The sequence below is a fragment of the Hemicordylus capensis genome, chromosome 6 (assembly GCF_027244095.1).
Source record: "Hemicordylus capensis ecotype Gifberg chromosome 6, rHemCap1.1.pri, whole genome shotgun sequence".
In the NCBI taxonomy this organism is placed as follows: Eukaryota; Metazoa; Chordata; class Lepidosauria; order Squamata; family Cordylidae; genus Hemicordylus; species Hemicordylus capensis.
Window position 1 is genome coordinate 87600489 of NC_069662.1, and position 12210 is coordinate 87612698.

At 41.3% G+C, this 12210-nt stretch overlaps 1 protein-coding gene across 1 annotated transcript in view; it reads right to left on the reverse strand.

Annotated features, from left to right (window-relative positions):
• CDK13 (cyclin dependent kinase 13) overlaps positions 1–12210 on the reverse strand; it is a 52008-nt gene that overhangs the window by 11906 nt on the left and 27892 nt on the right. The window contains exons 6-11 of the mRNA XM_053264037.1: positions 11839–12028; positions 8751–8807; positions 4612–4713; positions 4442–4519; positions 2015–2131; positions 210–341 (exon numbers count right to left, since the gene is read on the reverse strand). Coding sequence (XP_053120012.1) covers positions 210–341; positions 2015–2131; positions 4442–4519; positions 4612–4713; positions 8751–8807; positions 11839–12028 — 676 coding nt within the window. The remainder of the gene's footprint in view (positions 1–209; positions 342–2014; positions 2132–4441; positions 4520–4611; positions 4714–8750; positions 8808–11838; positions 12029–12210) is intronic.

Sequence of the window (12210 nt, forward strand, 5' to 3'; positions counted from 1 at the left end):
TTTATGTATCCGCCATCTTGAATCGGGGTGGATGAAATCATCACAAACCATGCAGCCGAGGTGCCCCTGTGAGCCACTCACTACAACTGTACCAAATTTGGTCCAAATCAGTTAGGCAGTCCAGATGTCAGCCCTCTTGCGCCTCAAACATTCACCAATCATTTTAACACATTTTCTTGAAGCAGACGGAGCTCAGGAGAGGCACTTACTCTGGCGGAGGCATCTTTGAAGGGTCCACGTCTCGCAGAAATTCACACTGAAGAGCCTGTTCAGCTGTGCAGCGCTTGCTGGGATCCAGAGCAAGCATATAATCAAAGAGGTCTAGTGCAGCTGAGGGAATGCTGGCAGGAAGACAAGAAGGAGTTCTACTCACCATTCTCAGTTTTGCACGAAACTAACCTGTTTCTAAGTTGGATAGGTTTAACTGGGATCAGGCTGTAATTCAGTGACCGAGTACCTGCCTTGCATGCAGAAGGCCCCAAATTCAATCCCTGACATTCTCCAAGTATGGCTGGGAAAGACTCCTGCCTGAAACCTGGGAGAGCCACTGTCAGTCAGAGAAGACAATACCAAGCTAGATGGACCCTCAGTCTGACTTGGTATAAGGCAGCTTGCCATGTTCTTAATTTTATTTATACAATACCCCTTCATAATACAGGGTTCCATGCTATATACATCAGAATTCAGGGCAGAGACCCTCATCTGACAGTCTATTGCTTTAGCAGCTATTTGTTTCCATTGATATGCCAATGAAACTATGTATTTTTCAACAATATATTCTCAAAGTCAAATATTATGAGACTGAAATAATTAGAGGGTACCATTATAGCAAACGTTAAAGTTATAGTTAAACTGATTAGGAAGAGTAAGTTCAAAATAAAACTTCGTACTGAAAGTTATTTAGCCCTAGTGTTCAAAAATACTGCTTGGGAGTAATAAGCCTGTACAGGTTGAGTATCCCTTATCCAAACTGCTTGGGACCAGAAGTATTCCAGATTTTGGACTTTTCTGGATTTTGGAATATTTGCATACTGTAATGAGATACCTTGGGCATGGGATCCAAGTCTAAACACGAAAGGTTGCTATACACTGTATTTTTTAAAAAGGTTTAATTTAAAGTATAAAAACAAATAAGCATTGAATTGACAACTACAGGTAGCTGTAAATGTAATGAAAACGAATTGCGAGAAAACTTTCAATGCGATAATGTTGCTGGTCATGTTGGACTCAAACATGGCATTTTAGCTGGAGATGAAATACAGAATTCACGTGAAAATAATGTTTTGTACTTACTAAAAAAAAAGCCATGCATTCCGGATTTGGGATCCTCAACCTGTACTGCATATCAAAGACTGCAGATGAGGGTTCACACAACTGAATGCTTTCACACATTAAAAACTCCAGGTGCCGGGGAAAAGGTAGCCCCGCTTCCCTGATAGGCCGGACCCAATTGAAAGACCAAACCAGTTAAGCAAGAACTCCTCAGCTATGCAGCTTTCCATATGCCCAGTTCATCTCACCTGTGTGTCCACCAAGGATCTATAGACTGAGCAGCAGCTTGCTAACACCTACATGTGGTTCAAGCATGAAGCTAACTGTGTAAAAAAATCCAGGTACTCAAAATAATCAACTAGTGATACTTTAGACATCATTAATGTCTAGATCAGACATCAGATATGCCTGATAATTAACTTATTTCAGAGGTTTTCAAAACATGTGCAAAATGTTAAAAAAAAAATTCCCTGAAGAGGAAAGAAGGGGCAAGAGCTTTAGTTCCTCGGCAAAGAATTCTAGGATGTTCTCAGCCATAGAGCTCATACAGAGAACCGCAAAGGCATCACTAAGGAGAATTACTAGTATTGGTCAAGTCATAAACACTACCATTTCCAGATGCCTCAAAAGCAATATTAAGAATAAAATGTTGACAAATTTGACAGAATCCAGAAATTAAGTTTTGGAACAAAGAAAGCCATGAATAGAATAACCACCACAGAATGAATAGCATATTCCTTACAAAGCAAATTCTTCTCTCAGTCTTCGCCGATACTGCTTCTTTGGTTTCATGGTGTTGAAATATGCCAATTTTATCACATCAGGCCATACTGCAGGACAAGGGCTCCCACATATGCGGCTATATGAAAAAGCATCAAGAGATGAATGCAGTAGCTGTACCGTCAACTGGTGCTTTTAATTCATGCTAGTGTATTCAAAGCAGTGTACACTGTTCTCCTATCCTGCATCTAAGGTTGTGACAAACAGCATATCAGTGAGGCTTTTTTAACAAGGGTGTATGTTCAGAAGCAGAGTACAAAAAGAACTATGCCCAACGCAAACTGATCTGTGCCAATGTTGACATCTTTGGAGGTAAGGGAAAACCAAATCAATGGGCTGATTCTACAGCACGGTGGGGAAAACCCAGTGTCCCAAAACTCTGACAATACTCTCAATTCTTTCCCTTTTATGATTCATCTAGTGCAGGGATTCTCAATTTTGGGTCTCCAGATGTTATTGGACTTCAACACCCATAATCCCCAGCCCCAGCGGCCTGTAGTTGGCGATTATGGGAGTTGAAGTCCAATAACATCTGGCGACCCAACGTTGAGAATCCCTGATCTAGTGTCCCCAGATACAGTTAATCACTCCTTATGCTGAATGCAGGTACAGCAGTACTTCCTATCGGCACCATGCATTGGAAGGGCCTCTATCCAGGTTCACTTCTAAAGTGAACCCAGGTGCAGTCATTCACACAAAAACATGTATAAATATACCAACATATGTACTTTTGTACAACATAATGTGTAAATACGTCTATGGTGTTAAACATATTGGATTTTATCCTACTAAAGTTAGAAACTAAGTCTCACTGAAATTAATGGGATGCAATGGGGAAATGGCTTGACTAGCACGCCAGAGGTTGCCGGTTCGAATCCCCTCTGATATGTTTCCCAGACTATGGGAAACACCTATATCGGGCAGCAGCGATATGGGAAGATGCTGAAAGGCATCATCTCATACTGCGCAGGAGATGGCAATGGTAAACTCCTCCTGTATTCTACCAAAGACAACCACAGGGCTCTGTGGTCACCACTGACTCGATGGCACACTTTACCTTTTACTTTAAGTTAGTCCCAACTAACTTGCCGCATTGATTTCAATAGAGTTTAGTCACGACTTACTTAGGATATGATTCAGTATAACAAACTATTACACTCATCATGGTTTAGGTACCCAACGACATGCTAATAAAACTAATTAAATCCACCCTGATAATATTTCCTATATTCACAGGGGGAGAAGCTGTTCTGAACTAGACAAGACTCAGCTATTTCAACTCTCACTTTTTGAAAAGGCTCTACTGCCATCTAGTGGTTAATATGAATCCAATTTCTTTTATTTAAACAATTTACCAACTGTAAATCACCACAAGATGCTTGTGTTTGCTGGTATATCAATGCACTAAATACATAAATAAAACCGCAAAAGGAAAATTGCCTCAGGCAGAGGCCATTATTCTTCCATATTTCATAATACAAGATTGCACTGAAACGGCTAGATGACTCATGTGAACTTGTGGCTCAAGGGAAGACCTAATGCAAATTGTCCTTTGTTCATGCCACTGTTAAAATCTACAATTCCCTAACGGTCTGGTTATGACTGACGCCGGCTCATTTGGTGGCAACTTGTGACCAGGCCTTCTCTATGGCTGTCCCAGGGCTCTGGAATACGCTTCCTCTTTAAATAAGAGAAGCTCCTTCTTTGCTTGCTATTTAGGAAGAATCTCAAGACCTACCTGTTTTCCCAGACTTTTAACTGAAAATTTAAAAATATATTTAATGTTCTGAGATTGTGTTTGTTTTGTGAATTTTAACTTTCATATTGTTTCACATTTGCTAGGTTTTAACTTTGTACACCGCCTAGAGATGTCGATATAGGCCGTATAGAAATATGATGACTAAAATGCAGCACCAACTGCTGCTCTAACAAATAGCTCATTAGCACAGAATATACAAACTTATAAAATTGGAGGGAAAGCAAAAAATAATGTCCCTCCAACAGGATGTGTTGGCCCTGTGAAGCACAAAAATGGTTCCTCCTCTGTAGGAATGAAAATATAATGCCCAAGAGAGCAATGAGGCCCCAGTTCAATTCAATGAGAAGCAGCCTCCGAGTACAAGCCATTTCCCCTATTCCAAATGCTACCTGTGTTTATTACTGGTTTCCTAAGATGACAATGAGTGGGGTGGGGCACCTGGTATGTCAGCAGTCCCTCAAAGGAGAGCACCTCACAGTGAGCAAATCCACTTAAATGGTGGATCCAGAAAGTAAAGTTCACCTCCAGCTCTAAATAATGCCAAATTTCACTGGCGATGAGCAACAAAAAAAATGCTTAAGATGTAGCTCTCAAGGACGCTCAGACCCAATGTTATGTAAGCAAACTGACCTTATCAATTCCAGCTGAGCAAGTTCCTGGTTTGCTTGGAATATTGGCTTCTTAGTAAAAAGTTCACCCAGTATGCATCTGGAACAGAACATGCAACAACATTTCATCAATGCCAGTTCTTGGATTATGTTGCTGCTTCATAAGAGTTCTTTTGGTATCAAGAGCCTTACCCACAGCTCCAGACATCAATGGCAGGTGTGTATCGTTCCTCGCCTAGCAAAAGTTCGGGGGGACGATACCACAGAGTGATAACTTTGTTGGTATATGGCCGACTGGAAAAGAAAATAATACTGAATGTTCTCAAAAACTGCATTACTGTACAGTTCCACAACATTGCAAAAAAGAACAAAGCATCCCTTGGGCTCCCATTCAAAAGAGAGATAAAGCAGTAAGAGAAATAAGAGCAGTGTGTGTCACTAAAATAGGCTCCTTTTGATTTGTCTGTCTGAATTGCCTGTGCAATTACAATTATATTAATCCCCAAGCAATTCAAAACAGGATACAAATCTATTCTGAAATGGCTTTGGTCCAAAACATCTTGTAATCCACTTCTTCTGCTTCCGACTAGGATGTTGAAGCAATCGCTGCCTGGTAGGAGCTGTATTTTGCATTTGTATAAGCTACGTGCCAAAAGACGACGATGAGCACAGATTTCTTAATAAGAGCCTTTACAGTCTATTGCTATTGAAATAACAATTACAGGAGGACCTCGGTGTTCGCGGGGGTTCTGTTCTCGGCAAGTACCGTGGATGCTGAAACTACGAATACCGAGACATTGGGGCAATGGAAATCTAGGGGCTAAGTTCCTATGAGGCCAAAGGGCGGGGGGAGTGTAGTGCCCTACAATGCTCTGTGGGTCCGCAGTGGTCCAGCAATGCCCCACAAGAGACAATTCTGCCAATTTTTTGGCCAAAAACCGTGGGATGTTTCCCCCTTTTAAAATGAACTACAAAATGGCTCATGAGCACAAAATGGTGGCCAGAAATGACCTCCGAGGTCATTTCCAGCTACCCCCAAATCCGTGAATATGCATTTAACATCCCCCACCCCCCGGCCATTTTCCCCATGTATATCTAGGCCAGTTGTCAATTACTCAACCGCCGATATGTGAAACTGCAAGTGCTGAATCCACAAGTAACGGGGTCCTCCTGTATTCTAAAATCCACTTTCAGGAATACACAAACAGCAAGTAACCTAGAACAAATGTGCCACATTCTAACTGACCGATAGAAAGTTTCTAGAATGGATTTTTTGCATGTTTGTCATGGAGCTATAAGAAGATTGCATGATAACTCATCTGGGAGGAGGAAACAGATTCTTAACGTCTCATGAAAACATAATTGGGTTATTTAAACAATGGCATTAAGATTTATTTCTAAAATTGGTCTGAAACTTGCTAGCGGTTGCAAAAATAGAAAAAATAAGTATTAGGGCATGGTCTGCAAACACATGAAATAGCAACCTAGCTTAAGCTAAGCCCACTGAATTCAGACTCTGCCTGGATGAGAGACCACCTGGGAATCCTGTGTATGCCACCCTGAGTTCCACGATGAAAAAAAGACAAGATATATAATAAATATATATATATATATTTTTTAAGGCAGCATCCAGACTAATACATGCGTGAACAGGAGAATATTCACTCGTACAAGGGGGAGGAGTGATTTGCCAATTCCACCTCGCCTCTGTAGCCCCATATTCCCCAACCCTCAGGGACATGCTGTCAGAGCAGATTGAAGGGGGAAATCAGCAAAAACGTTGCCTCGTCTCTCCTCCTCTGTAAGTAAAACTAGTCTAGATGCTGCTCAATGACTACTGCACCAGAGTTATTTCTTCAGTGCACAAGAGTGTCGGGGGAAGATATAGGCCCAATTCAGACTATTATCTAAGCCATCATTTAGATGACTGTGTACAAGCCTCAGTGTAATTTGCTCCCCTCCTCTGCACACAAGGGAAGGAGATTGAGGTTCCACTTTCAAAGATACTGAAGTTTTCCACCATATCTAGTAATGGTCCCAAGTAATAGCAAACCAGGTAATAAGCCCAATTTGCCCCTGGTCTGTTACTATTAACCACACTTAGAATAAAGCAGTTCCTGAAGTCCAGGCGTAACAGGAAACTGGTGCATTCAAAAGCAAGAAGCCGAAGCTTTCAATCTTCTACCCTTGTGCATAGAAGGGGAAGGGGAGCAGAAGACCTTGAGGTCTGCCCTGGTTCATCTATGAGAACCTAAAAGCACAGTTTAGAGTAGCACTGACTTGCTCTCAGTCAGCTCCAGAAGTGGTGAGTTCAAACTTTCCACTTGGGTGGCTGATTTACCCCACAATGCACTAGGAGGGACAGGATGCTTATTTGCTCCCTTATGTCCCAGGAGGGATGCTTACGAGCTCCTTTTGGCACCATGAGGTTGGAGGAATTTCAAAAAATGAAGCAGCAGCTTTGTCACCACAAAAACAAAAAATTGTGTTGTGGGGGCAATATGCTCCTTTAAAAAAATGCTAAGTATTAATGTTTTAAATGTTAGTGTGCCTCATGAAAAAGGTTGGGAAAGACTGGCTTAAGTGATCATCTGAACTCTGCCCACTAATGTGGCACACAAGTAAGTGAAAAGCTTTTGCACTTCTCATCCACAGAGGAGGCTGCCCGATTTGCTGGCCTTGCTTCCTTCCAATTAGTCCCCTGCTGGAGCAGAGGAACGGAGCAGGTCATTCTGTCAAATCTCTGCATCAGGTGGATCAATTATTTAACTGGATCAATTGCGCCTGATGCAGTCGAATTGTCAGCCCTCAGAGAACACCTAGAAATCTCTGCACGCCATGGCTCCGGGTTTGCATCCTTCCGTATCAGGAGGCATGCGCAAAACTGCAATTCATGAAGACATGGGGGTAAGCGTTTGGTACCTTTTCTTACTCCAAAACAGAGGTGCACAACTAAAATGCCTGGGTGGGCCGGAACCAACCATGATGTGGTATTTGGGGGGCCAAATACAATTTTCAGCACATTAAAATTAATTATTAAAAAGATTAATGAAAGCAATTATTTGTTACTTATGGATCTTTTACATTTGTCAAGGGACCTACAGTTTTTAGTAGAGGTAGTGGCCAGAACTAAACTTTGGAACTGACCCAAAGAGTTACCAACTATCTTCCTAGGGTGCTGTTGCTGCAGGATATTCCTACCTACAGGACAGCAAAAAAGTCCCCATGGGCCAGATCTGGCCCCTGGGCTTTATGTTGGGCAGGCCTGCTCTAAAAATAGAACTTTCTGGTGTCAGAGTGAAGTTTAATCTGTAAGCAGCATGATCAGGCTTCTAACGATAATTCGGGGTGGGGGTGCACCTCAGTTATCAGCAGCTTAGGAAATGCCGGCCTAGTTCTTAGTGACATGGTAAATCTGTGTCTGATAAATATGACTTCAGACTGTAGGTGGAGGCTCACAGAATGACAGGATGCTCCTTCACACTGCCCATCCACCAGATCCCCTACCAAAACACAAACAACCCTATATGCTGAAAATAGCTGTCAGGAAGGAGATTACGAAGGTGATTAGGCTGGAATCCTTCTCCCTGACATGTAATTTTCTATGTGGAGGAACTTTTTTTTTAAAAAAAATGGAGTATTCAATTACTACTAATCCTGCCCCAGTAATGTAAACCAGGCATACTACCTTATATGTGCAAATTAGGATACTGAGGTAGTATAAGTACAGGCTTGAGAACTGGTGAATTGGAGGTTTTGGGAAGGGGGCAAATTAAGATACCCTCCGTTTGTATTATATTGAAAGAAAAACTTTAGCAACTTTTTAAATCCAGAGAATGTCTCCAGTTGTGTGATTTGCATTTTATTTCTCTCCTGAAGAGATATTTTGACTCTCATAATATTTGTTGATATCTGCACATTTAACATTTAACTATGACAGCACACATGGGATTGGTCAATGTACTCTAAATATCATTACAAGTAAGAAAAACAGATGTTGACTTTTAGGCTAACATGCTCAAACAGTTGCCTACAAAATGAATCAGGCTTCCCCCCGCCCCTTCCTTCTGGCCCCAAATGATATTTTGGCCTACATACAGAACCAGATCCAAATACAAAATCCTTCCTCGTCATATAACAAGATTAGATCTAAAACTCTAAATTCATGCAGTCAAGCAAAATTAAAGAAAACCTCTGAAAAGTAGTTCTTGCTTCTTTTATTAAGTTCATCTTGCTAAGTTTCACCTGGTTTTTAAAGTTCTTTATGAAATACTCCCCAGAGAACTCTTCAAAAATACATACATATAGCTTTGGAATAATACCAATCTTACCTCTCCTCAGAGCTATACAACCGAGCAAGCCCAAAATCTGCAAGTTTGATCTGCCCTCTAGTGAAAAGAATAAAGATTTTTAAAACAGCTTTTAGGATTTCGAACAAAAAAAGACAACTTGCATTATCTAAGTTAATCTTTTATTCTTCACAACATATTAGCTATATATGCACAGGTGCAGTCAGAAAATATAAACACCAGATGAAAAAAACCTTGCTAGTTATCTTAATATTTGTGAACTATAATTATTTTAACAACGTACTATACACAACAAGGGCTGGAAAGAACAGTTATTTCTGAACTAAGTTGGTTGTTACTTCATTTGTTAATATTTTCGACACTAGGAACTAAAGTGGGGCTTCTAAATTTGATGGGGTTATTGCTTGAAATCTGTATCCCACCTTTCAATTAGTATTGTACACTGCTTTGGGAACACAACTAAAGTGACTGATAAAACAATAATTAAATAATTCAAACCACTAAGAATAGTGAAAAAAGGAAGAAGGTTAATTCTCAAAAGCATGATAAAATGAAACTGCCTTTATTTGCTTACACAATAGTGATGGTAAATATATATTCTCTCCCTCACAACACTCACATACACACACACCCCTCTTATTGTAAGATCACTGTAGAGCAAGATAGCTGCTCTGTATATGAAAATTCATACAGGATCTCACTGAGCACAAATGCACTATTCAACCTCATGTGCGCACCCCAAACTATGCAAAAACCCAGCACACTTCTGTGAAGATAACAGTTCTAGAGCTCCCCAACACTGTGCACATGTGGAAGCAGGCCCCCTTGTATGCCACAATTTTCATCAAGTGTATACATATAGTATAATGTAACTTTTATATCTGAACTGTACGTGAGTTGAACAAAAGAGTGATCTTGCTGGACCAAAACAAGGGTCCAAACTGGTCCAGAATCTGGTTTCCTTTGAGATACCCCTGGAAAACCCAGGAAACAGGACATGAAAGCCATTCTTTGCCCCTAATATCTGGTATTCCGATGAATACTGCCCTGAAGAGGAAAGGTCCACTGAGCTATCACTACTAATAAACTGACCCTCAGGCAGGCTAGTGTTTTCCACTCCCAAGCAGCAGGTATACATCTGCTTCTGAACACAAAGGAAAGTAGTTACCACCTGTGGGCAATTCCTGTACAAACCATTCACATGCACTACTTATGTAGAGTCAGATTATGTACTGTATTATGAAGTAAGAAAGCTAAAATAGCCATGGCACTTGTTTTTGCAGCTGTTTGGTATTTCTCTAACAGCACTACAACTGTTAATACAACTTCATACATATCATACACTGTAGCTTTGTAGAACCTTCTTCAATCAAAATCACAATAACTTTACCAGGTTATATTTATTCATCGTTAAATTCCTATATACTGCCTTTCATTAAAGCAATCTCGAGGTGGTTTACAAAACATTCAACACCACTATAAAACAGTTACACAATAAAAATATTTAACTGGAATATAAAATACAAATCTAATTAAAAGTTTAAAAACTATACAAAACAAGATCATAATGTATAGAGCAGCAGCAACAAAAAACACCACTCCTATATAAAGCATGGTTAAAGAGCCAAGATGGCTTCCTAAAAACTGTGATGAAAACTGAGGAGCAGATGCCCACCAAGAGAGCATTCCAAAGTCTGGGGGCAATAACTGCGAAGGCTCTGTCCCGTGTGCACGACAGGCGGACCCTCCCTCATTGTCAGCATATGAAGCAGCCACCCCCCACCCACATGGCCTCATCGAGCAGGCAGAAACCCTTGGGAGCAGGCGATCCCTCAGGTATACAGGGCCCAAACCTTTAAGGGCTTTAAAGGACAAAAACAGCACCTTGAATTGGACCCAGAAACAAATTCACCGCCAATGTAGCTCTTACAACATGGGTGTAATATGATCCTAGCAGACAGCTCCAGATGAAAACCTAGCTGCTGCATTTTGCACTAGCTGCAGTTTCTGAATTTTCTTCAAGGGCAGCCCCATGTAGAGTGTGTTACAGTATTCCAGCCGTGACCTAAGGCATGGGTAACTGTGTCCAAATTAGCCTTCTTAAGAAAGGGACACAGCTGGTGCACTAGCTGAAGCTGTGCAAAGGCACCCCTGGCCACTGCCTCCACCTGAGCTTCCCAAATACCCCCAAGCTGCACACGTGCTCTTTCAAGGGGAGTGCAACCCCATCCAGTACCAGTCAGATTCCCTCATCCCGACTGGCTCTCCTACTGACCAACAGCACCTCCGTCTTGCCCAGATTCAAGTTTATTAGCCCACATCCAAACCATCATCACTGTCTTTAGCCCCCAATTCGGGTCATCCACTGCCTCCTTAGGATCAGATGATAACGAGAGACAGCACTGAGTGTCATCTGCATATTGCTGTCCAAGTCCCGGATGACCTCTCCCAGTGGTTTCATATAGATGTTAACCAGCATGAGGGTCAAAACAGAACCCTGTGGGACCTCACTGGCCAAAGGCAAAGGAGCTGAACAGTAGTCCCCCGGCAACACCTTCTGGATCCTTCCCCCACACACGTGCCTGCTGGTGTCGTGCAGGAGTAGCCGAAGGACGCCCCACCGGCACGTGCAGGTATAGCTGGAGGGGGGAGCACCCAGTTTACAGCAATGGTGGCCATGGGTGGAGGAGCAGGAGGTATGGACCTGTTCTCCCACACTTTAAAGTTGCTGTGTAAGTACTCATTTTTCAAGGGATGTGCCCATGATTCAGACGTCTGAATCACATTTCGGCAAATCCCTAAAGGGAATATTAGAAACAGGTTGTCTATATTCAGGGCTACAGATTTAAAGGAAGCTCCATGTTGCTCTTCTTTAAAAAAAATGCGATATCAGCTACCAGAGCAGCAAACAGACCACTTGAGCCACACTTTAAAGCACACTTTTCCCTAAAGACAGTTAAGCCCCACAGAGAACTGAGGCTTGGCTTAAAGAGCAGGATCCGACTTGAACAAATAAAACCCCATCATCACAGAGATATTAGAAACTTATCCATTTATTTCTGCATTTCTAACTTTTGATTATATAAAGTTAACAAAATTACATGTATACCTGTTGTTCAATAAGATGTTGGAACACTTTATATCTCTGTGCAAGAAATTCTTCTTATGACAGTAATCCAAACCTTCCATCAGCTGTCTCATGAAGGATTTTATATGGTTTTCATCAAAATGAACCAAACCAGATTCCAGGAGCCCCATCAAATCATGATCCATATATTCAAATACAAGATAAAAAGCACCTAGTGGTAGATTGAAATAATTAATATGTGATTAGAGACCAACAATTATTGTCATACTCTATGCACCAACAGTTAATATATGTTTTTGCAATATCTGGGTAGCACCTAAGAGAATTCATACAAAAATGAATTTTGCTCTGTTAACATACACAATAAACCATGTTTTATTATAGGGGAATGAG